This window comes from Anarhichas minor, unplaced genomic scaffold (assembly GCF_050575085.1).
Source record: "Anarhichas minor isolate MPS153535 unplaced genomic scaffold, ASM5057508v1 ptg000080l, whole genome shotgun sequence".
Classification (NCBI taxonomy): domain Eukaryota; kingdom Metazoa; phylum Chordata; class Actinopteri; order Perciformes; family Anarhichadidae; genus Anarhichas; species Anarhichas minor.
This window is the reverse complement of record NW_027466526.1, coordinates 112,712-137,145: the sequence shown is the minus strand read 5'-3', so window position 1 is coordinate 137,145 and position 24,434 is coordinate 112,712. Positions and strand designations below refer to the sequence as shown.

Genomic DNA, 24,434 nt, shown 5'->3' with positions numbered 1-24,434 from the left:
CTGAGATAAAGTGTTTCATTTTAGCCAAAGGAGCCAAAATGATTTTGCAGTTGGTACGCCTGTTTTGTCAAATGAGGACAGCATGTGATTTTTTTTTCTGTTTACTTGACTGTCGCCAGCACACTGCTCCATGGCAACATCATGCCAAATAAATCCACAAATGAAAGGCACCAAACAATAGCCTCTCACAAATTTATTTGCAGTTTTGGTGAAAATATGCTCAACAACACAATTCAAACAAGAACATTGGAAGTGACAGCTCTCAGATTCCCTGCATGTCAACAGACTGGGCTGCACAAGACGGATGAAATAAGTGAATTCAATTGCAGAGTGGATTTTTCCCTTTAAGGCATTGAGGGTTTTTTTTCACTGTGCTGCTTAGTATAATCAGCTGTGTGGCATTTAGTTTAAGAGAGGTAGAGCTTGTAAAGAGATGTCTCACACACAAATGCATGCATAGATTCCTCCTCCATGGGATACCACTGACCTCTGAGTGAGTAAATTGCACTAGACAAAGAGCGATATTATATTATATGGTGATCAGAGCGAAATTGATGGAGATGCTATCATTAAAGTAAAATTTGTTGAGTGTTTTATGGTTATGTAGTGCAAATACTTCCACCCAGTTCGGCCATTTCAAAACAAAAGGTCTTGAACTGAGTGACACTGCACTTTGTTTAGGCGTCTTTTTACACACTAATGCCTTTGTCCCAGTGCAGACTAATAAATCAACTTCGACGCAAAGAGTTTGGATTCACTTTGATTTGGGTTCACTTGAGTGCAGTCTCGGTAAAAATCTCTCTTTTTGATAGAGGTACCACACTCTCCCTTCATTATTTTACCTCAGGGAGCAGCTGCAATTGGTTTGTTGCTGACGTAGCAAAAAATATGCCATTGGGGCTTGGGCCAAAAAGCAATCTGTGCTCTTTATTTATTCTTTGTTTCATTTCTTACTTCTTTCAAGATGATTCTCCCCCAAGGCTCTTACTCTCTCTTACTCTCTCTCCCCTGACAGCCCCTCATCCACATTCGCTTCTCAATATATTGAACTTGATGGTTTAATCCCACCCTTTCCCTCCACGGGACAATTAACTGAACACAAACAATGACAGGCTCACTTAGGAATCCGTGGCACTCAGCCGCAGGGGGAAAACTGAGGGGAAATCAGCTGTTCTAGTTTTCGAGTCAAGGACCTCGAGATTAGTTGGAGGGGTGTGTGAGACTGTGCTGTGTGTGAGACTGTGTGTGTTCTAGTGTGCATCTTGTGGCAGGCATGGACACACAATGGGAACAAGACCAGCTTAATATATGTCACCAAATCAAAACTAATGCTTGGGTTGTGTGAGCACAGTGTGTGTTTGTGCTTGCCTGAGATCACTCCAAGACGAGCAGTTGGTGACTGACGTCGTCTTCACACACACTAATCCAGTTCAATCTTGTGCCAGTGAACAGCCATGTGACACAATGTTGCTTTAACTAAGTCTAGATTCTCACTTTACATTTAGGGATTTTGAGTGAAGTACTGCTCATTTTTGGAAAGTGTAATTGGTTGGTTTGGTAATGACTCAACCTTTTTCAAAGGTGCATCCAATAAAGCATGTCCCAACTCAGACAAACTGTATTTACATTACTTGCCATTTAGTTTAATATTCCTCTCCTGCCTGGCCTGGTTGCCTCATCATGAAACACATTTTGCAGTGATCATGGCTGGAAAGCCACGTGGTCAGTGTGACTGTTGTGCAGAGGAGTTATCTGAGGAGGTAATTGTGACCCCACTGACGCTCCTCTCTGTAGGGTAAAAAGAAGCAGCTGGTGACTTCATGTGAGCACCTGGCTCTCTGCCTCACCAAATTAGGAAAACATGGGCATATGTTTTTTCAAATGCATGGTAGAAACCTGCTGGTTCTGGTTTAATTCTTTCAAGATTTATGTCGACGCCACAATTCACAAAAAGGCCGATACCCCACTTTAGTAGTTGATTTGCATTGGAAAGACGTTAGATTTATGCCTTAGCAGATATTTATTCTTTTGTTTTTGCACTAAAAAACTTTCAAAACATGTTTTTCAGCAGCATAGAAACATTATTATATTGATTTTTGCATTGTTGGCAATAGTATTTCAACCTGTTTCATGTTTTATTGTTGTTATTGTGTTTGAAATGCAAATATGACAGACTATTACTGTAGGAGAATACCCTTAATTCTAGCTGGTGAAAGCTTAAGGTAGAGGCTGTCCAAAAAGCAGCAGCACTGGAGTTTGCCTGATAGATTGTGACTATGTAACCAGGACCGGTCCACAACATTTTTGACAGCATTTAAACCTCAAAGCTATGGTTTACAGACATATTCTATGGTTTGACAGACAGTCGTCATAAAGAAGATAAAGGGCAGGGTCCACTGGAAAGTCTTTGACACTTTTATGACTCTTTGCTCTTGTGTACCTCCCCTCTGCTGCCTCGGCCTCTCTGCCTCCCTCCGCTCCACTCATAATTCCTCTCTCTCATTCTCCAGTGGTGTCGTAGGGGCCAGTGTGTGAAGCAGGGTGACGAGGGCCCGAGGCCTCAGCACGGCCAGTGGTCAGAGTGGTCGTCCTGGTCTGCCTGCTCGCGGAGCTGCGAGAGCGGAGTCACCTATCGAGAGCGCCAGTGCAACAACCCGAGGTAGAGATATACACAATAACAGGCCCGAACAAAAGAAGTACAGTAGCACATGTTAGCAACAATTTAAATATTGTTGCAATCGTTTGAGAGGCTTTTGACATTTTGAGAAATGCTTTGCTTTCTTATCAAGATGTAGATAAGGAGATCGGTACGAGCTCAACTTTGCATGGTACTCCAAATAAAATCACAAATAGTTTATTTCTGAGCTTTGGGGGGCGTGAGGGAGCCAAGCAAGACGTTTCCCCCAGTCTTTATGGAAAACTAAGCTGACCACCTCCTGGCTCTAGCAATGGATCTTCTTCTATAACTCTCGAACGCAACAAAGTGAAAAATTATTTCCCAAAATATCTAAAAATGTCTTTTATGAATCTGTCAACTCGGAGTGGATTTGTTAAGTACACCTTTCAAACTAATATATTGAAACTATGCAGTAGAAAAACTCAAAAACAAGGGTAAAACCCACAGCTAAAGCTGACCATTATTATGCTGTTGTTGCCTTTTTGCAACTTGAATCACATCAAAAACATCAACTTTGACCATTTCCTCATTTTCAGGACACACTGAAGATGTCTGTACTGTTTGTGATTGCAAGACTCAAGGCCAAGAGTATATTAAGACATGTGATTAAAATAGTGAGGATCACTCACATGGGTCTGTCGCTTCATCACTTATCTGCTCACTTAGTCTCTCTACTCATCAGTCACTCAGGATTATTTGCTCTGCCCGTCAGTAAAGGGGCCCCATCCCAAATGCCGGGGCCTCCTCTTTATCATGTCATGCCAAGATCCTGACAAGTGGTGGGTTAAATTAGACAGAGGGTGTTGAGGAGAGAGAGAGAGGGAGATGGTGGTGGAGGGTAAGGAAGACAAAGACAGGCATGGGGAAAGAGATAAAGGTGGAGGGGAGGGGGGGAGGGGGGGGGGGGGGGGGGTGCTAGGAGAGATGACAGAGAAGGGATTAAAAAAGCAAAAGATGAAATGCAGAAATATTAAAGAAGAGAATCTGAGAGCGAGCGAGAGATAAGTGAGAATGTGATTAGAGGGCCGTGGAAGAGATTTTAAGGAACATAGCCTGGGGATATACAGTACACCTGTGATTGGAGAACCCTTCACAAAGGCACACTCACACACAGCCGCATATACTGGCAAGCATATGCACCTATTAGTCAGGATGGCACACAGAATTACAATTAAATTCAAAGATTTTTGTAATTTAACACACTTTTGCTCAGTCAGTTCAAATGCAACACAAGTGTTTTTTTTCTTCCTCAGAATTTCTTGTTCATACAGTGCAATCTGATACCATTTAGCATTACATTTTTATCAAATATACAGTGTTATGCAACAAATGAAGACATATTTTTCAATCCCTCTTTGCAGACCTGCATATGGAGGGAATTTCTGTGAGGGCTCCTTCAGGGCGTACAAACTTTGCAACACTGAGGATTGTCCCCCCAACACCGCCGAGTACAGAGCGCAGCAGTGTGCCGAGTTCAACGGCAAACAGTTCAGAGGATGGTACTACAGCTGGAGGCCATACACCAGAGTGGATGGTGAGACAACTGTCCCTCACCTATTCACTTTCAAAATTACTCAAGAAAAAAAAAAATACTTGAAAATGGTAGAAAATACATTTTGGGAGAGGCTTTTACCAACGAGCCATATCATGTTCGTAAACTATTTGCTTTCACTGTGGCTCATGTGGTTTTCCTCTTTCCTCCCAGATCAAGATGTATGTAAACTGTACTGCTTCGCTGAGGGCTATGATTTCTTCTTTGCCCTGGCCAGCAAAGTTAAGGATGGGACACTCTGCTCACAGGACAGCTCTAATGTCTGCATTGACGGACTGTGTGAGGTAATACTTCTAAATGTCAAGCAGTGAGACGGTAACTGAAGAATGATTTCAAAGCGTTTGGAGTTAGTGCTCCATTTCTTTTTTGAAGGTGATATCATATTTGAAGTCTTTGAAGTTGAGTGTGGATTTAGCACCAGGAGAAGATCAAAAGACACCCTTGTTGTGCTGTTTCACTACTACTTTAAATGTCATGAAAAAGAAAACGTTGACTTGTCACCACATAAAGGACAGGCTAAACGATGGGTGTTTTCAACTGACGTAATTCATTTTGCATTATGTTGCATGTTATGTGTATAATCTACTTTCTTCGTCTAAATCAATGATGTTTTTCTCCCACAGAAAGTGGGCTGTGACCGTGTTTTGGGCTCCACGGCTGTGCCCGACGCTTGCGGGGTGTGTAACGGAGACAACTCCACCTGCAAGATCTACAAAGGACATTACACCAAGCAGTATTTTACCAACCGTAAGTCAGAGAGGTTAAATTGTTCACCTCATTGGCTTTTGGGGATTTTAATGATTTGTTTCCTTATCCCGACTGAATTTGTATTGCCTTTTACAGCTTATACACAGCTGCAATATGTGCGTGTCGCTTAATATTTTGTTCTCTTTCTCAGAGTACTCTGGGGTGGTAACAATCCCAGCAGGAGCTCGGAGCATCCGTGTGATGGAACTGAATACGTCCAGCTCCTACCTGGCTGTCAGGGACACCCAGAGACGCTACTACCTGAACGGGCACTGGACGGTGGACTGGCCAGGCCGACACCCCATCGCTGGAGCTATATTTGAGTACAAGAGACCCTACAACAGACCAGAGAGCCTCATATCAACTGGCCCCACTAATGAGACACTAGTCATAGAGGTAAAGGATCCCTGGACACAGAAAGATGTCATATATTTAATATATAAATGTATGCAATTTGTGCAACTAGGTGTCTTTCATTCCTGTGACATACTTTCTTTACTTCCCATTATTACGTAGGTCTATATAATTGTGCTACTTCTTGTTGTCCTTTGTCTCATGGCTCTTACCACATTCTCTCCCCTGTAGATATTGTTGCAGGGCAGGAACCCAGGTGTACGTTGGGAATACACTCTGAAGAAAGCTGATGAGAAAAGGAACCACATCAAACACAACTATACATGGGCCATCATACGCGCCCAATGCTCAGCTACTTGTGCCGGAGGTAAGAGTAAGCATGAATGACAAAGATCTTTTTTATTGCATTATTAAATCACACAGAAATTAAGGTTAAAACTGCAATGATAGATGTGTTTAGAGTGTGGTATGGTCCTTTTCATCTCCCTTGTCAATCAAATATGTTGTGCCGTTAGCTGTTCTTAAACAATACTTTTGTGTGTTTTTTTACGTAGATGTAATTCTAAACTTATTTTAAAAAGTCTATTATGTGGACGAAAAAGAACAGATCACCTTCAGATCCTCAATCTTGGCCATTCATCTAAAGCTCAGTCTAACCTCTCTGATCTTTGCTGAGGCTTTTAGCTGCAGGTTAAATGGTGAGGGGAGTGTTCCCATCATTAGTAGCTCTTGTTTGGGACTGGTGGGACCTCTTCTTGTTCTATTGGAGACCTGCTATTACATACACACACACACACACACACAAACACACACACATGCACACGCACAGATACGCTAAAGGAAACAAGCACACACATGCATGACTTTGACCAGTGGCCTTTGTCCCACCTGAGGCCTAGTATTAAACGAGCACGCACAAGAGTGTGTGTGACTGCTTGTGTGTGTTTACATGTTGCTTTTTGTGAGTGCTTGTATGTGCACGTGTGTGTGTGTGCGTGTGTGCGTGTGTTTAGGTGTGTGTCCGTGTGTGTGTGCACTTAAGTGTGAACAAAGCGCCCAGTGTAGAGTTCCTACTGATTGACACTGCAGGTTAAAGTTCCCCACCCTGGTCTGTTGCGGTCCACCCTAACCACCTCCGCCTCTTTGTGTCCTGATTGTAGGCCATGATGGGTTGGGGGTCGTTTGCTTTATTAAAGAGTGTGACTGACTAACTGACTCGAATGAGTTAGGATGTGCAGATTGACCATGCCCAAGGCCAAATACCAACCAGTTGATCTGTAAAGCTCGGATTCGTGTTTCTCATAAATCAAATCAGGTCGACATTTGTACCAAAGTCACGGTATTTGTTTATTTATTTTGTTTAAAGAAAGAATTGGGTTTTTTCAAATGTTTTAGAGACTGAAAGTTCCTTTGCACATCAGACATGCAGAAGGAGGTGTGCTGAAAAGACACATGTTGAGATATCCATCAACATTCCTTTAACTACCTAGAATATATTTCAAGGTAAAACGCTGTAACATTATTAAACAGGTTTCACATATTGCAGGTATATTATGTGCAAACATTTGAGAGCATCTTGACAAGTAGCTTGACACACAAAGACTCACGCAACAATGCTGTTTTGTTCCAAATAAGGTTTTTGACAAACTGCCCTTTCCAAGGCCAAGAATGAGCCATTTAGCTCAATAACACTGATGTTTTAATACAGTGCCAATAATCTATAACACCCCTCTCCATAACTATTTAATCCATCAATGTAAATATGAGCCTGAAGTTTTGTTTTACTCGTATCTCATAGTAGCCAAGTGGCAGATGGAATAGAGTGTCAGTCAAAATGAAAATGATATTCTCCTTTTACGATGATGTGCCTGAAATTATTTAAAAATCACCCATACAGGTCAGATGAACACCAAGTCAGCATGCTACAAAGACTTGAGAGTGCAAGTGAATACATCCTACTGCAATCCCAGATCAAGACCAGCTACTGGACTGATGCCCTGCAACACCCAACCATGTCCCGCCAGGTCAGACCCTCTGCTCTGTCACATGTATGTTGTGTTTGCTAGCCATAGTTAGTGATACAAACAAATCTACTCCGCGACAGTAGTGTTTTTTTCATGGAATCAAAGGGTTCTCCATTGTGATTGGTTCTGTTTCAGTCATGCTAGCGTGATGGCTCTATGAATGGCCACCACTGTGGTCCAGACTGAAATAGCTAAACAACTATTAAATGGATTGCCATAACATTTTGTGCAGGCATTCATGGTCTCCAGGAGATGAATCCTATAACTTTACTTGGGACAACCATGAGGTTGACATTTTGGTGAACTATCTCAGCAACTATTGGATGGATTGCCATGAAATTTGATACAAACATTTATGTCCCCCTCAGGATAATTTGTAATCACTTTGGTGATTGTCACAGTTTTTATCCAGTCATCATTAGGTCAAAATTAAAGGATGACTCATTTGTCCAGTTTGGATTATAACTTAATAACTTTTGACATTCCCAACCGCCTCAACTGTGTGTGTTCCTGCTAATTAGCTAATATTAGCATGCTTACATGCTAAACAGAGGTTGTGAACATGGTACACATTATACCTGCTCAAAATAAGCATGTAAGCATTGTCATTGTGAGTATGTTAACATGCTGCCTCACAGCCTCACAGAGCCGCTAGCATGGCTGTCGAGTCTTGTTGTTCAGATTAGAGTTTATGCAATCACTACTCATTCAACCCATTCCTCAGTAATATGAATGACCTCATCCATATACCTATTCTCTGGCTCTCACTGTGGACATCATTAGAAAACGGTATTCGAAAGGTGCAGACATTTCCTCATATTTTCATCATACATGCTTTTGGATGGAAAAATACAGAATAGTTGGCCCATCCAGACTTCTAGACTTTGGGGTATGTCAATGATTCAATTGTTAAATTGGCGTAGCCTGTAAGGGCTATGTTGTGGACTGTAGGCTATGTGACAGCCAGATACATTGTTGGCTGTTACTGCTCGACATTCTGTGCATGCATGTTCATGCATGCACAGAATGTTCATGCTTGGAACTTGAGGAGGCAGCTTTAGGGGCCACCAGCCAAATAGGTTGATACAGTTGTCAAGCTCACGTTTGTGAAGAGATTTTCTTGTGGACTGTATTTTAGATTTTCTCTTTACTTAGTCTTAATATCCTTTTAGTCTGTGTATTTTCTTTCTGCATCTCTCATCCAGTCCTTTGTCTTCCTACCTTCTGTCCTTTTCACCTTCCTCCTCGCTCACTCCTCCTGACCGCCATGTGTTATTGGTCTACAACACCTACACATCTGTTCTGTAATTTCTTGACATGCGGTGTCAAAATAAGCTGTTTATTGGTTGAGTCAACTCTTCCAAACTTCCCACACCATCTCCTCATAATAGAGCGAATGAGGGGTGCCAGGCAGCGCTGGCTGTCTCCTCCACCCTTTCCCAGCCCAGCAGAGCACCTGTTCTATGATGATGACAATTTCCTCTCATGTCATGAACAAATAACTTGCATTTTGGCTTCAACATGTGTGAGAGACACGGGGAAAAAGGGGAAGTTTCCCTGGATATTCTCTTTGTGTCTTCATCCAGTTCAGCATGATACCTCACCAACTGTCAGGAAGGGTTAGCTTCTGTGTTTGTTTAACTCAGCAAGCCAAGGACTTGTAAACCTTTTCACATGTAGCATCACTGTGGGACCCAAGCTCATAACACAATTGCCAGTTATCTGGCCACATGAAGATCCACCAGAGATATCACTTTTGAATGTAGTTTAAGAAGCAGTGCTTTATGCAAAATGAACTGCTTCACTGAAGTGATGGGTGCATGTTGGTTCCTCCAAACCCTGGTGATCCTCATCATTCTCTTCCCGCAAGAGAGCACCAGAAACAAGATAGATTTGCAGTTGGGAACCAAAGTAGGAAGCGTCATCATATTTTGAGGTTCCCATCCAGGATGTTGTGGCCAAGAGGGCTTTTCTCGCATTTGTAAAATGTCATTGCCGTCGTTTAGAGTGGCACTAACACATTTTCCATGATGTCTGATGATACCAGACAGAGAGAGAGAGTTTGAGCGCTATTGTGGTTTTAGGGTGAGGTTCTGTGGGATCTTGGCTCAGCGTAGTTGGTTCGATCACTGTCTATTCCCCTGACACACAGAGCCAAGGCAGAGGATCAAAGATCAGTCAACGTGGTCCGATGCTGCGGACATCATAGGGAGTGGTGCGTGCGTTGACAGGCAGGACATGTATGAACACAGACACGCATTTAAGACACACACTGGGGAAATATCCCTCCCTTGTATGTGCTGCTCTGGACAGTGTCACGAAGGGTAAAGCCTTGGCCAGGAAACAATTCAGCAAAAGACACTCTTGGGATAACATCGGCGTTAAAGAGAGAGGAGATTTTGTTGATGAAAATGGGATTTTGTTTTTTTAAGTCAAGTTAACGCTGTGTTAGGTTGCTATTGCTGCTTACGTTAGAGGAGACAAACACATTCCGTTTTTTGTTTTGAAGAGGCTAGAAAAAGACACCGACCTCCTAGTTGCGAAGTTATAATTGGACAATGTTCGAGAGGAGCAAACAGTCAAATTATTCTACACTTTGTATAAAATAATTCAATATATTACCTCTGGTATTGGCTTATAACTTCCGTCACTGTCCGCAATTATTAGCCGAAGGAACAAAACATAGTGGTAAGTAGGCTTCAACCAAAAGAGAGTATGTGTATCTATCAGGACTGCCACTGCACAGAGAGAGGAGAGTTACAGAGTATAGTAGATGCCTGTCTCCAAAGGAATAACAAGAGCATTAATCTAGAGGCTTTTGACAGCTGCTGTTGGGGCGTCAATTCCTCTGTGCCGCTATTCTGAGTGTTCCCTCATACGCTCTTCGCTATAGTCTGAAATATCAGCCAGATTCTTGAAAATGAAGTGGACACTGTTGACAAGTTGTGCTTTGATTTACAAGCAGAGAGTGGTTAGGCTGAGACGCTGACCTCATCTTGGTCAGTGTTGCCTGTGCATGTCCAGAAAAATTCAGTTGTTGTGTGTCCAATTGCGACTTTGTCCCCTGCATGTTAAAACACTTTAGTTATGTTGTGGCTGAGTCAAGCCTTTCAAAATATTTTAGAAGTCTCAATAGTTCTCGATATTAGAAGGCAAAGCCAGAGACAGCCACAACAAGGCCTTGTTTCATCTTTGCCCCTGGACACCAGTGCCTCTATTGTTGTGAGCTGCTTTTTATAACAGTGTTTGGTAAATGCCCGTGATGTAATATGATGTAGTTGTTTCCGGCGTTTGAGTAGCAATGAGATATAAAATCCCTGGACAGAAACAGATAAAGAGGAAGAGCAAATAGCATCAAATGTTAAGTGTTAATAGATTCTATGATGCAGGTTTTGTTGAATTTGCACTACAGTTGTTGTCATGCATATGAAGTGTATGACTTTGTTGTTGCTGTCAAAATGTTGCCAAGAGCAGATTGAGCAAAGCTGCTCCACATGTATACACACACACACACACACACAAGAAGAAGAAGACAGGGCAGGGCAGGAGAAGAACAGTGCTGGTGTTTGGTTACTATGAAGTTCACTCACACCCAAAATCTCTCACCATTTTTCTCTATTACACCCCACCCAATGAACACTGCAGTACAAAGTCTAAAACTACGATATAACACATTACAGTAACACCGGTGCACATATCTCTCTATCTTCTGTTCTGGATGCTTTTCTTTGAAACCTCCCGTCTTCTGTGTGAAGTCATCTCTTCCTTATTCTGCATTCCCTTGGTGGTGTCCCGAAACCTGCTGAAAAAACACAGTATTTTGCATGGCACCAATATTATATGATCAGCACTGAAATCATGGAATCCCAGTTATTGCCATCCATCTCATGTTTTATAGGAACTAACAGCTGCTCTAAAGGGGATTTCTATCCTCTGTACAGCAGTGTCAGCGCCTTATTTTTCCTTCTTGCTCATTTTGTGTCTGTCTCCGTTTTGGAGCAGGTATCCTAGGAAAATCCTGCGTGATGACCGCAGAGCTGTCTCATATTCACTGACATAAAGTAGCGATCGTGTTGACAGAAAAGAAAAGAAAAGAAAAAATATATATTATATATATATATATAAGTAAATCATCAGAAAAGGAGATCATGTTTCTCCAGAGCTTTGTAAGGTCAGACATTTTAAGTAATTGTAAATTGTAAACGGTTGTGGTTCATTTTGTCATCATGTGTACTAATGTGCAGTATGTTATGCAGTCATTACTGCTTTGTTTGACTGTTGTATTCAAGAAAAACAAACTGGTACTGTGAGCAGAGAGCACTCGTGCCAGTTTTACAGATTATTCCCACCCAGGCTAGAAATGTCTGCACTCAGAGAGTTGTCAGGCACTTTGGATGAAAGAGATCACCAAATGTTATGTTAGGATGGCTACCACGAAACTCCACCTACAGTTTAGCTTATTAACTATTGGGTTACCATGGATTCTTTTAGAAGACAACACGATGTTTTAGTTGCTTTATAATGTAATGTGTAAAGCTTATAGGAATCTTTAGACTGTCAACTGGGTCTTTTACAGTATGATAAAAGAACAACAGATTTAAGTAGCTTTTATAAAAGAAGCCAAATGTAGAAAAGAATGCGTAACTTTTCATATCGCCTCTTTACTCCACCTTTCTTTCAGCTCAAAAATAAACACACTTTCTGGTCAGGGTCTTTCTCTCTCTTCCAGTTCGAAAACCAAGCTATTCCCCCTCCTACAGGCCTGGAGAACTTCCATTGTGTTGACTGGATATGCAGCATTTTCATGTCGTGTTTCATTGGTTTTGACCTTGCATCGTTTCTGTATGTGCAGCGTGTTAGCTGTTAATGTGTTTGTGTTGGCTTTCTGTGTCACGTTTTTTGAATTTGCAGCACGTTACCGTTTTATTATTTGCTTTTGTTTGTTATAAGCTAGTGATGCCCATCAAGCAACCATGGCAGTTAAATCCAAATTATAAAGAAACTCTCAATAAATTGTCAGTAAAAACTTCCAAACTGGCATTTTGCACTTACTGTAAGCAACAGAAACCATATCCTGGCTCTTTTTGTTACCAGATTCCCCAGTATTGTTATTTATTGACAATCAATTTACTCGTCAATGGGGAGCATGATATTTTTTTCTACCTCCAATAATGGTCATGACGGAAAAAGTTTTGGAACCAAAAGTTCAGTAAAAGATAATATTTCACCACAAAATGTAATATAGAGCTCATTTTATGCACTCTACAAATGTCAGTATATTGAAACAAGACTCACTGAATGGTCTTAACTAGGTTTGTCGATTATAGACTTGTAGAAATCAGATAACACAAATGGAAATAAAACTCTATACATATATACGTATGTGAACCCAATTTATGTAGTGTATTATGTTTCTGTGCCACGCTTACATTGGGAAATTGAATTACGCTCCTATTGGTGAATGGATTGTAGAGCAGTCGGAAACAAAACATTTCAGGAGAGAAGAGGGCATCCATCAAGGAGAATATCGGGAGACTCTTGCTCACTGTGTTTGTGGGTTTATGCAGAGAGGCCAAACAATTCAAGCGTTATCTTCACATTTACAGTCACGCTGTCATTATCTGGTAGCCAGAGACCGTGACTGTTTCCCTTCCATATGTTTCAGTCAGTACTTAACTGCTTACTCATCTCTCAAGATATACTGTAGGTACAACAGATGCTTCATTTACAAACACACACCAATTGTCTCTGTCCTTTTACCCCCCTCAGTTTCTGTCTGTCCCACTGTCTGACTCTGTCTCCCTCTGTCTCTCTTTCACACAAAGAGGCATAGGTGAAGCATTTGAGGTCAGTTGTGAGATCTTTCTGTCCCACCTCTCACCCAACCACCCACCCACACACACACACACACACACACACACACACTGCACAGAGCTTGGTTGTAAGACCTATTCTGGCTCAGCTGTAAACATAACCCTAATGACCTGGACACTTTGATGTAACGTCTCTTTTTTCTTTGTGACCTGTCCAACCCTGTCCTTCCACACACACACACACACACACACACACAAACGCACACCAAGCAGCCAGCCAAGGATAGTCATTCAACTTTGTTGTGTTTTGGTCGCAGCACTTCCAATCTCTCAGCAGGGATTTGTGGGGCTTTATAACAAACATACACACTCCGTCTGCGTGTCTGTCTGTCTCACTGCATCTTTTAAAAGTCACCTATAATTAAGCTAAGATGTTGATGCTTATCTCTGATATTTCTTCTCCCCCTTCGCTTTCTTTTCTCTCTCTTTACCTTCTCCTGTTCCACAACTTACAAAGTCACACACACACCACCCAAGTCTGCATTTACTCCCTAATGGATTTGTGTGTTTACACTCATTCTGAGAAAGCACTGATAATGGTGGCTGTAAAGTCATCCCACAACTGTTAACACTTGTCTCCTATCTCCTTCACTATCTACAGCTGGGGCTGCTTAAGTGTGCTTGTGTGAACACACAAGCTTATGTATGTGTGTGAGTGGAAGCATGTGAAGAAGACACTGACAGAGCTACTGTGCTGTTAACGTGTTTTTTAATTTTGTGATATGTGGCAGATTTTTAGTGTTTGAGTACATTATATATTTATGTGGGAACTGATGATTACACAACTGTCAGATAATCTATGAATGGCATCATTTTATCTCGAATAAATGTGTAGTTGTCAAGGTGATTAAATATCCGGATATGTATTACATTCTTTTTTTTAGCATTTTATGCCAATATTATCAGAAATTTGTACATTTTTTGTGGGTTCAGGACCCATCAAGCTTTGTAGCAACATATACTGCCAGACTTCAGATATTCAGACAAAAAATGAAACGTTAAAAGCAGGAGAGCTCTTATGTTACAGCAGAAAATTTGCACAGTAATAATATTAAGTAATTTTCTGATTGGTTGCAGTCGAGGCCTCCAGGCTTTATTTCCATTCTTTGCCACACTCTGATTGCAGTTATTTGCAGCAGTGTGTAGTGAATAAAGGTTTCCGATTACACATGAAGCATTCATAACATGCAAATAATATAGTTACAGTGTTGCTGTGGTGTTTGGGATCAGATGATCACATTGATTTGTGTATCCTACAATATTAGAGTTCAATTTCATAGCTTTCAACCAGAACTGATTTCAGTTGTACCTTTTTTTGAAATGCCTGGTACATTATCAAACATTTCTGTTGAACTAAACTGAAACATATTGTCCTCGTATATGTGCATATTATGTTTCTCTTTTTTTTCACCAAGCATGTGGCCAAGTTTTTCAAAGTGTACCGGTTTCTTACAGTTTTCGGGCCCTCCTCGCGCATTAAACTGTGAGAAGAGAAGAAACATGTGCTGAACCGACCACAACACGCAGGCCAGACTAGACAAGTTATCTGTGGTCACCCGTCCATCTCTGCAGCTCATTCTATTCTGAGGCCCTGCAGTTATTTTATTTTGCTGTGTCTGCACCCAGTAAGTTGGACTGAAACTGACATTACACCATGGAAAAAAAAAAGGTCTCCGATGCCCGCTCACATTTAGAGCATGATATCATTCTCTCTCACAGTGTGGACGTACACTGACATAAGCAGAGAAACACCCACGCACTGTCATGTACACTTGAAAGCTCAAACACGCACACAGTGGCACAGCCTTAAACACGGGTCAGAAGCTATTTAATGCCTCCGGTGAGCATCTAGACAGCGTCGTTTAGACCACAGAGGTGATCTGACACTCTGTCCGCTGGACATCTGATCCCCTCTGTCCAGAGAGTGTGATGCTTAACTCATCCTCCGACATCCCCCACTTTCAAATAACAGCCAAGGCAAAGATCACAAGGGTGGTTTATAACTTGCTATGGCATTAATCAGTATACCAATGGCCATGCCAGTGAGGTAATAAATCCATGATATAAGTAAATGTCCTTTAGTGATAATTAAAGCTATAATGTATCAGCTTTATCGTCTACCACATTAAAACCTTCATCGAGAGATGACTATATTTTACTTCTCTGTGCAGAAACTGATATCTGAGATGCGATGTAAGAAAGCCAAAATAAGCACTTAAGTATGATGTCATACTGTAGCAAGTAGGTAAATCACATAATAAACCTGAATAAAGATATCGGCTAACCACTACAAGCGTGTCTGTTACATCACAGAGATCCTGTACAGTTTAAGTATTGAAATATGAATGAAGAACTACAAATTAAGAAGGTGTATTGAGTTTCCTCTCTCTAGAAGCCAACAATGCAAGCGTAATGAGTCCAAATATGTCTCCGCTCTAGAAAGACACGAGGTGGCTCTAAAAATTGCTGTGACTTTAGTTGGTCGTCTGCTTCCATTTATTTATGTATTCAATAACTCCACAGGGATTTAGTTCCTATTTCTGCGCCAAGGGCCAATACACATCATGTCATCGTCTTAAATATGTTTCATGTTTGTGTTGATTACTCGGTTAAATGTTTAAAGCATTGTAGATTTTCATCTCTACGTTCCGCTCATCCTCCCCTCAAGTCATCCTTTGATGATACGACAGCGTGTCTCTTCCTCCTGACAAGTCATAACATATATAAAACCAGATGGAATTTCTCCATCCGTATTTATTTAGATTCCATAGTGCATGTATAATGCCCTTTAGAGCTAAACTCTACTCATCTGCCTTATACAACATTCCAAGCAAATGATGCACCAAATTGCCACAAATAAAGTTTAGACTGTTAATATACACAACTCTTTGTGCTGACAGCAATGTCTTTGGATGGTTTGGGGTAGATCTTAGGAAGCTGGGTGGGTACATTGGTGTGAAGTTAGATAGAGGTTGACAGAGTGTGTGTGATGAGGGATTGAGCTGCCTGCACCTTGAGTTTGGGTTCACTTAGGAGAGATGCAATGAAGCTCCGAGGAAGAGAGAAGGAATCGGAGGCTCGGGGATTAAGCGCTTAGTCATGTGATCTGCCTCCACGCAGCTTTGGGAAAGAAATGACTTAAAAATAACATAAACTATACTGTCCTTAACCGAGCACTCACCAGAGTCAGAGGATTGTGTGTCTCAGATGAATCATTATCAAGAATGCTGAATTTATGTAGAGAGGGCCACCATTTTCTGCCAAGATATGCATTTGTTAGGAGTGTACATTACGAATGGCGGTAATTATGAAAGAAATATGTGACGATGTTTAGTTTTAGTGGTGATGAGGGCTGAGGGTTTAAGTTACAGTTTAAAAGCCTGGTGTTTCGGCTGTTCTGAATTGCTCTGAAGCCAGTCTGCCATGAACACATGTGAAAGACTTAGGCCTGCAACACTACAACAAACTCAAAGATATATGAATAATAATTTGGGGTTTTACAGTCCCTTCTATGTTGTTTCTGAAGAAGATCAAGCTGCAGAGGCCACCGAAGAAGAGAAGTCGCTTGAATATGACACAGGGAGTCTCCCGCAATTGCTATCGCTGCACAGTTATCATGTCATTTGTGAATTCCCACAGGCCTGTCTGAATAAGTGATTGAGGAGCTCTGCATGTTGACTCTCGACCTTGTGTTGTGTTGTCCCAGCTGGTCTGTAGGAGAGTGGGGGGGTTGCGGTCGGAGCTGCGGAGGAGGGGAGCAGATGCGACAGGTCCAGTGTGTCCAGAGAACCAGCCAGACCAACGTAGATGCCCTGGCTGACTCCCACTGTGCCCAGCCCACTCCAGCCAGGAGGCAAGCCTGCAACACACACAGCTGTCCACCGGTCTGGACCACTGGGCCATGGTCACAGGTAAGCATGTGTGAAAGTGATCAACCACGTCATGCAAGAGTCTAAGATTTTCCAATGTGCTTGATGTAAGTCAGTAAAGGCATACTGCTGCAGTTCTTATCCAAAGCAGGAAAAACACACTTCAAAGTTGCACACTTGCCATTTAGCCTCAAGAGCTCGACACACTGTTGTTAAGTGAACCCACGCCTTGATGGCTTCACCACATTTTATGACAGTGATCTCAGTGGCTTTAAAGTATGAATGAGTCCACTGAGACCTCCCGTTTTTTTGTTCCACGTCCAGTTCCTATACATTGTGTGTGGTGACTTGTCTCCCTAATAAACTTTTTTTCAACTGTCATTTAGCCCAAATATCCTTAACTACCTGCCACAAATGGTGTCCAGTTCACTTCAGTTACAGCTTAAAGCATTTAAGGATATCAAATGTGATCATTGTCATGTTTCTGTTTATTTGGCAGTGTTCTCGTAAGTGTGGCAGCGGCTTGAGGAAGAGGACGGTGCCGTGTACGAGCACCGACCCAGGGGCCCAGACACACACGCTGGCAGACAGTCTGTGTGCTGGCCTGTCGAAACCCGCCAGTCAAGAATCCTGTTTCATCAAACGCTGCCAGAAACAACGCAAAGTCCAATGGTTTGTCTCCACGTGGCAGGAGGTAAATTCAAGTTTAGTCATGAAGATTGATGAAAAAAACATATATAACTAAAATGAATACGTCATGAGTAATGCAGTGTGTAAATGTGTTATTTCTTCTGTTTCTTTCCTGCTTTGATTGTCCAGTGTTCAGCAACATGTGGTCATGGCTATCAGGCACGCTTCATCAAGTGTGCAGAGAAGGTGTGTATTACATGTGTAAAAATGTTCACTGAAACATGGCAAAACATTGATTCCTAATTATTAAATTAGTAACTTTATACATTAGTACTATATGTATGTAATACATACAGTGCTATAGATTTAATTGCAAATAATAGTTTTCTTGAGAATGTTATGTTACACAGTGGAATATTCTGGCTTACATGAATATTTTTTGGGGTTTCCATAATACAGGACACTGCAGGAAAGTACAGAGAGCTCGCTGCCAAGAAGTGCCACCACGTCCCCAAGCCCTCAGTAGAGCTCCAGAAGCCCTGCATCCTGGCTGAGTGCCCCGTCCGCACTACCCCACCAGTCCACCGATGGAGCATGCATCACCTCACCCATCCACCTCAACCCCTCCCTCAACCTCCGCCTCAAGCAGAGTGGCACTCATCTCCTTGGTCTCAGGTACGTTAACTTAAAGGGGGATTACTTTGCTGAACCACGTAGTGAGCACAGCTATACATTTTATAGCTATATGTTTTATGAGTTACTGCTTTTGTTAATAGTCATTTTGTAAGTGAATCAACACTTGTTGATTGACAAGAGAGGAGGAATTTGAATGTGCTATACGTGGCTCATGACATGCATGCTATTTGTTATCAAGGTTTTGTTTCTTTGTACTCCACAGTGCACAGTGACGTGTGGAGGAGGAGTGCAGGCCAGGACAGTTCAATGTCTGGTCCAAGGGAAGCCCTCTCCTGGCTGTGCCCTCCATCTTAAACCCTCAATGTCCCAGGCCTGCAACACGAACTTCTGCCCGCAACCTGAGAAGAAAGGTACCGAAGCGCTAACAGATTATAGTACTAGTTTGATGCTTGTATACAAACTCTTGTAATCTGTAGTCGGAACAGAGTCATCACAATATCCTGTCAAAATAGAAACAAGCTTTCATAAGTTTTTATTTCCCCCTTTTTTCCCCCCAGACCTTGCATGTAGGGATTACTTCAGCTGGTGTTACCTGGTGCCCCAGCATGGAGTCTGCAACCACAAGTTCTATGGAAAGCAGTGCTGTCAATCATGTTCAAATTCAAACCTTTAATCATACGGAGGGACTATGTCTGTGACACAGACTGATAGGTAGTTAGATAGACAAAAGACTATATTTGGCATTCATGCTTGAAAAGACATTGTTTTTGCTTTAAGCGTGTGGCGGGCACTGAAAACAAATGACACTTCAATGGAAGTGCCAGACAGTTGCAGTGCCCTTTCTTCTCCCTGTGATGCCGGACATCTGGATGCAAGAACTTGATCTGCTCCACAGGGAAGTGATCGGAACAGTACATATAAAGGAGAGAATTAAACTAGCGAAATGGGAATCTTGATTAAAGCATAGGCCTGACATATCCAAAAGAAACTGAAAACCTGAAAAACCCCAGCTTTGTTTATATACTGTATGTAATTGCACAGATCTGTACCCAGGACACCCGACATCTCCCGGTCAACCACAGGCCGATGATGATAGGCCAACAATGAAAAAACAGTTGAGGACGTTTCAGGCACCGCCACGCAACAACATGCGATACGCCCCGGGTCTGCACTGCAATCCTTGATCAATTTGGAAATCTGGGGTCTGATAATAAAAAGGGATGTTTCAAAGAAGCAAGTAAGAAAACATCATTTTACTCAACGGCTTAATCAAAAACAGACAGGGAATCATCAAAGTGGGCTTCCTCGATAGCTGGACAATAGCAAGAAGCTTTGTGTTGTCATATAAAAGAAAAAGGAAAGAGCAAAATGAAATGCATCATACATGAGAGCTATTCTGAGATGGGTCGAGGCTGTGTGAACTGACTTTCATACTCAGCGGTGCTACAATGTTGTCTTCTGTCACAAAATCAATGTGAAATCCTCAAGTTTCAGGAAAGAACACATGAATTGTGTGGCCCATGTACAGTATTGTTTGTTTTATTTATTGGCTTTACAATACAGCGTTGCTGGAAGACTGTATTAATAAGCAGTATAAATGTGTCATTTTATTACTCTACCCTAAGTCCATGACCTTTATATTTTGTATTATGTTTCATAGGATTACATGCTGACAAACTGCACTTTTTTGTATTAAAAACATTTACTTTACTTTTGAAGAAAAAATATATTGTCAAAAGCCCAATTTAGTAAATCTGTATTAAGGACTAAAGGTATGAACAGAGTCTGCTCCGTCTATCCATTACAGTGTCCTGCATTACATATTGTTATGGTTAAAAGCACGAATAAACAGGTGATTTTCACAATGTAAATGAAATAACAATAAACAAATGTGAGTCATGTCAGCATCTCAGCTGTGGCACGAGTCCTGATTTCCATTCATTTGAGTCATTCTTTTCAGGTGTCAGTTTGAGTGAATTCGATCTTACCAGGGTGGTGTGAAACTTAACAAGTCTAAATATGTTTTTACGACGGTGAAACAAGATCAGGAAGGGAACTTAATCCCTTCAACCATGTTTCTTTGCCTGAAGACTTCCACTGGGCACGATATGTTCATCATACCCTGACAAAGTTTTGTCTTTCAACAAACTGCATCTCTATCTACACAATGCAGAACAAATAGTACAGTGCAGGCTTAGCTAGGTTTACCTCAGACCAAGTCAGTTGCTAGCTTAGAAATTGTTAAACCGGCATTAATACATTTTTTGGCCACTCTGGCGCAAGGTCACGGAGCAGGTGCCTATTTATTTACACATCCAGCGGTCAGGGGCCAGCATTAGCTTTGTTTTAAGTTGAGTTTCTGCCCACCAGATGAATGTAAGTCCAACACAATCTCGTCTCTCTCTCTGTTTCTTTTGGTCTTTACCAACTACTGAGAGAAATATCGTGCTCTCTAGCAGCTGAATGCGTTCACCAGCTAGTTGCTAAATTTGTCGTGGGCAGGACACGTATAGACATTTTTTTAAAGAAATAATATGAGGACAACTTGATCCCGCTTGAAACAAGGTTGATGAGAGCGCTGACTCAAAACCATAAAGTTGTGGGCCAACAAAATAATGAGCTGAAAAGGCTTAAATGCTCCATAGGGCTGCGGCACACCGCAGAGTCTGTAATTCTGTGTGGGTTTGTCTCTGGCTATTCTTTGTATGTCTCCTCTCTACACAGTTTTCTTCTTCTTTCTTCCTCCTGACAGATGCCCAGTCAGGGTTCTAAAATCAAGCATTAGGTCATTACAGGTCTATCTGATATTGGGCAATACAAGTAAATTTGAGTTGTTTGTTGCGAAAACAAACACTATTTTTTCTATTTTCTATCAAGTTTAGTTTCCTGGGCGGAGCCATCTCCTGCAGTTTATTTGAAACCCTTTTACTGTGCGATTGATGCAACACAACCACCCCACAGGTTAGAACTTTAAAAGTCCCTTCCACTTCAGTCATTTCTCAACAAGTCAAGTAGACACAGATGCCCAAAACAAAAATCACCATTGTCATAATCCTTGGGCACTCCCCTTAAGAGAGAGAGAGAGTGAGGGAGGATTAAAGAAGAGTGTGAGAGGAGAGAGAGAAATGGAGTTGAAAGTAGGGCAGAGGGAGGGCATCTATGTTTTTGGTGCTGTCATAGAAAAATGCTGTGAGAAAGAGAGGGAGTGAGCCAGAGGGAGAGGTGGGTATGGAGAGGAAAAGGGGGTTTCCTCCATGTCAACCACCTCTCTGTAGTTGATTTATAGTTGGTATAAGCTGTGGGCACTGGGGTACTCTGATTCTGTGCTTGTGTGTGTCTGGACACTGTACTTGTAATGAAATGTAGGCCATGGCAGCAGTTTTGTTAATTAAGTCCAGTTGTCTGACAAAAGCAAGAACACAGTCACAAACACACAGGGTCGCATTACTCTTATAATGTATTACAACAATTGGAATTACAGTGGATCATCCTTGTAAGTCATTATAAAATGCCTTACAATGTGTTATCATACTGTATTGTTTTATTTTCATGACTATTACCTGAAAACCTGTGTGAATCTGTCTTTGAATAACATATACTATATGTCATATAGTATACCTGGAGTTTGCATTGTCTTCCACACTCTGGGTTTCCTCCCACTATTCAAAGATATGCAGCTCAGGGAAACTCTGAACTGCGGTTATGAATGACTGCAAATTAAATGTTTTAAATTTTGTTTCCCTCTGACTCTGTATAATTTGCTACATAAAAAATCCAACCACACAAGACTAGAAGGATTAGGAGGAAGAAGCATTTTGTTTATACAAAGATTGTGATCAGACAAAGGCTTCCTGTAGATAACAAAGGTGATCGAGACAAATCTGGCAACATCCAAAGTGTTACCTAACCCATGTCAGGTAACAGAAGAGATTATCTGTCAGAGAGAGACAGGAAGAGAGAGAGCAGGCCCAGCACTCCCTTTTCCACTTAAATAAAACTATGCTATCTCTGACTGGATCTGTTTGGAGAGATTTGGCTCTTTAGCCTTGAGGCTACACTCTGAAGGTTCATCTGAAGTTAGGGGGTTATTATCTTTCCATCGGGATGCACCTACAACAATCCCAGGACCTTTAGTTGTTTCCTTGCAGCTATTAGAATCACTAAGCTGGAGGCGACTTGCTGCCGCAGTAATAAGGACTATTGTGGAGCACAACAAACAGGCAATTATCTCGAAATCCATGTATTTACCTTATTTATTGTAAAAGCTTCTTAAATTCATGACGAAATTACCTCCAAAGCATCAATTTCAAAACTTTTTGTTGTTGTTTGTGTATAAACTCTTTGATTTTGTATCTGGAACTTGACCTAAATGGGAAGCAGTTAGTGGGACAGAGAGAGAGAGAGAGAGAGAGGCAGGGAGGAAAGATATAGCTTGGGACCACTGTTGTTATATTATGTACAACAGTACCCTCTGCTGACTATATAGAGAACTAATACCAATACACGTTCCGGCAAACCTGTGGCATTAAGGGATGTACGATGTTACATTATGGTCTATGTGCACTGTGTAGTCTAAGTCTAGCCCAAGGGTATTAAATAAATATTCAACGAGGTCCAGTTAGAGAGAATTTCCTCATGCAAAGGTTCAGAACAGCACAATAATGTCTAACTTGCACATGATTTAGTCCTATATGTCTGACTGTCAAATCAAATAAAGAAATATCTTAACAATATTCATCGTCAGTTTTCAAATTGAACTGAATGAATTATAAATAATATAATTAATAAATGTTCTCTCATTTCAATTACAATAAGGGCTGGAATTAAAAATGACTTTGCATTGCATGACAGAAAGCTTTTGATTTTGAAAAACGTCTTAAAACAAAGTACTTCATTTCAGAAAAATGAATTGAACTGAATTGTCCTGCAGCATTCAATTCAGTTCATTCAGGTGTTAAGTGATGTCACCCAGAAAATCCTTGATATTATATTCTTCTCATCTCCTAAAAAGAGGAATGTGTGTGCAGGGACTTCATCTGTTGTTATTGAAACCACTTGTTTCAGCCTGATTCCCTGTTATCATCACTGTTGGACAGTTGTCACAGCCAGGCTCAGAGACTGAGACAAAACAGGGAGACAAATGCGCAAAGGAATTCTGATCATATTGGGCTCTTAGGTTGATTTTTATGTGTCTTCATTTCAGATGTGAGTGGGTACGTTTGCTCAAAAGTGTTGTGCTTTGTCTCATAGTGTGGCTTCACATTGCCAATTTTAATAATCGTGACGGTCTCTGAATGTATGAGACACTGGTTTTAAACTGCCCGTAGGAAGAATGGCTCACGTACTATTCCGACTGTTCGGCCTCTCGTCCAGTCTCTGCCGTCTGTGTGTATCTCACTCAAGCCGCGATGCTTATCGGCATACACACATTTGATTGGCTGCGTAGCATCACGTGATATGATTTACAACACATGTAATTGGTCGGTGTGTTTCCTGGACAGCTGAACGAGTGCCTTAAAAGGTTAAAAAAGCGGCGCCGGTTAAAATAGAAGCGCTCCGTCAAATCTTTTAATTCCCAATTATCTATCGGTTATAGGTCCAGATACAACGGCGTCTGGGTCTGGACCAGGACCGTGGTCCGCCGATTTAGTAACCACAGATGTGAATTCATTCTGTTCCTCATGAGGACGATGTGAATGCTTTGAGATACTTTCTGTCCATTGATGTGAACCAAATGTTGTCGGTAGATTTTGTGGTCAAGAGAGCTGAGATGATTTTCACCGAGAGTTACTTTAATTTTGATGAGTCCTTTTTTCAAATGGATTGTATTTAACACAATGACCACTGTGGTCAGTACATCACAGCTTGGGGCTGATCTGTAATGATATTTGTCTTGAGTTCAGTGGTGAGTTAGAAAAGCTGGAATAATTTAAAATGTATTTGAACAGTTTGACTCCAACTCTCCCTTTTGACATACATTTCAAATAAATTTTTAGATGTTAAATTAATACAAAATGGTGAAAAAACTACCAACAAGTATTCCCACTAAACCCACTGACAGGAACACTCTGA

General features: G+C 41.4%; 1 protein-coding gene across 1 annotated transcript in view; it reads left to right on the top strand.

Annotated features, from left to right (window-relative positions):
* The window catches only part of adamts16 (ADAM metallopeptidase with thrombospondin type 1 motif, 16), a 47,686-nt gene extending 28,651 nt beyond the window's left edge, over nucleotides 1–19,035 (top strand). The window contains exons 12-24 of the mRNA XM_076081409.1: nucleotides 2,511–2,659; nucleotides 4,039–4,211; nucleotides 4,383–4,513; nucleotides 4,853–4,976; nucleotides 5,128–5,372; nucleotides 5,562–5,697; nucleotides 7,228–7,354; nucleotides 16,934–17,138; nucleotides 17,596–17,790; nucleotides 17,916–17,972; nucleotides 18,186–18,401; nucleotides 18,625–18,772; nucleotides 18,920–19,035. Coding sequence (XP_075937524.1) covers nucleotides 2,511–2,659; nucleotides 4,039–4,211; nucleotides 4,383–4,513; nucleotides 4,853–4,976; nucleotides 5,128–5,372; nucleotides 5,562–5,697; nucleotides 7,228–7,354; nucleotides 16,934–17,138; nucleotides 17,596–17,790; nucleotides 17,916–17,972; nucleotides 18,186–18,401; nucleotides 18,625–18,772; nucleotides 18,920–19,035 — 2,022 coding nt within the window. The remainder of the gene's footprint in view (nucleotides 1–2,510; nucleotides 2,660–4,038; nucleotides 4,212–4,382; nucleotides 4,514–4,852; nucleotides 4,977–5,127; nucleotides 5,373–5,561; nucleotides 5,698–7,227; nucleotides 7,355–16,933; nucleotides 17,139–17,595; nucleotides 17,791–17,915; nucleotides 17,973–18,185; nucleotides 18,402–18,624; nucleotides 18,773–18,919) is intronic.
* The last annotated feature ends 5,399 nt before the right edge of the window (nucleotides 19,036–24,434 follow it).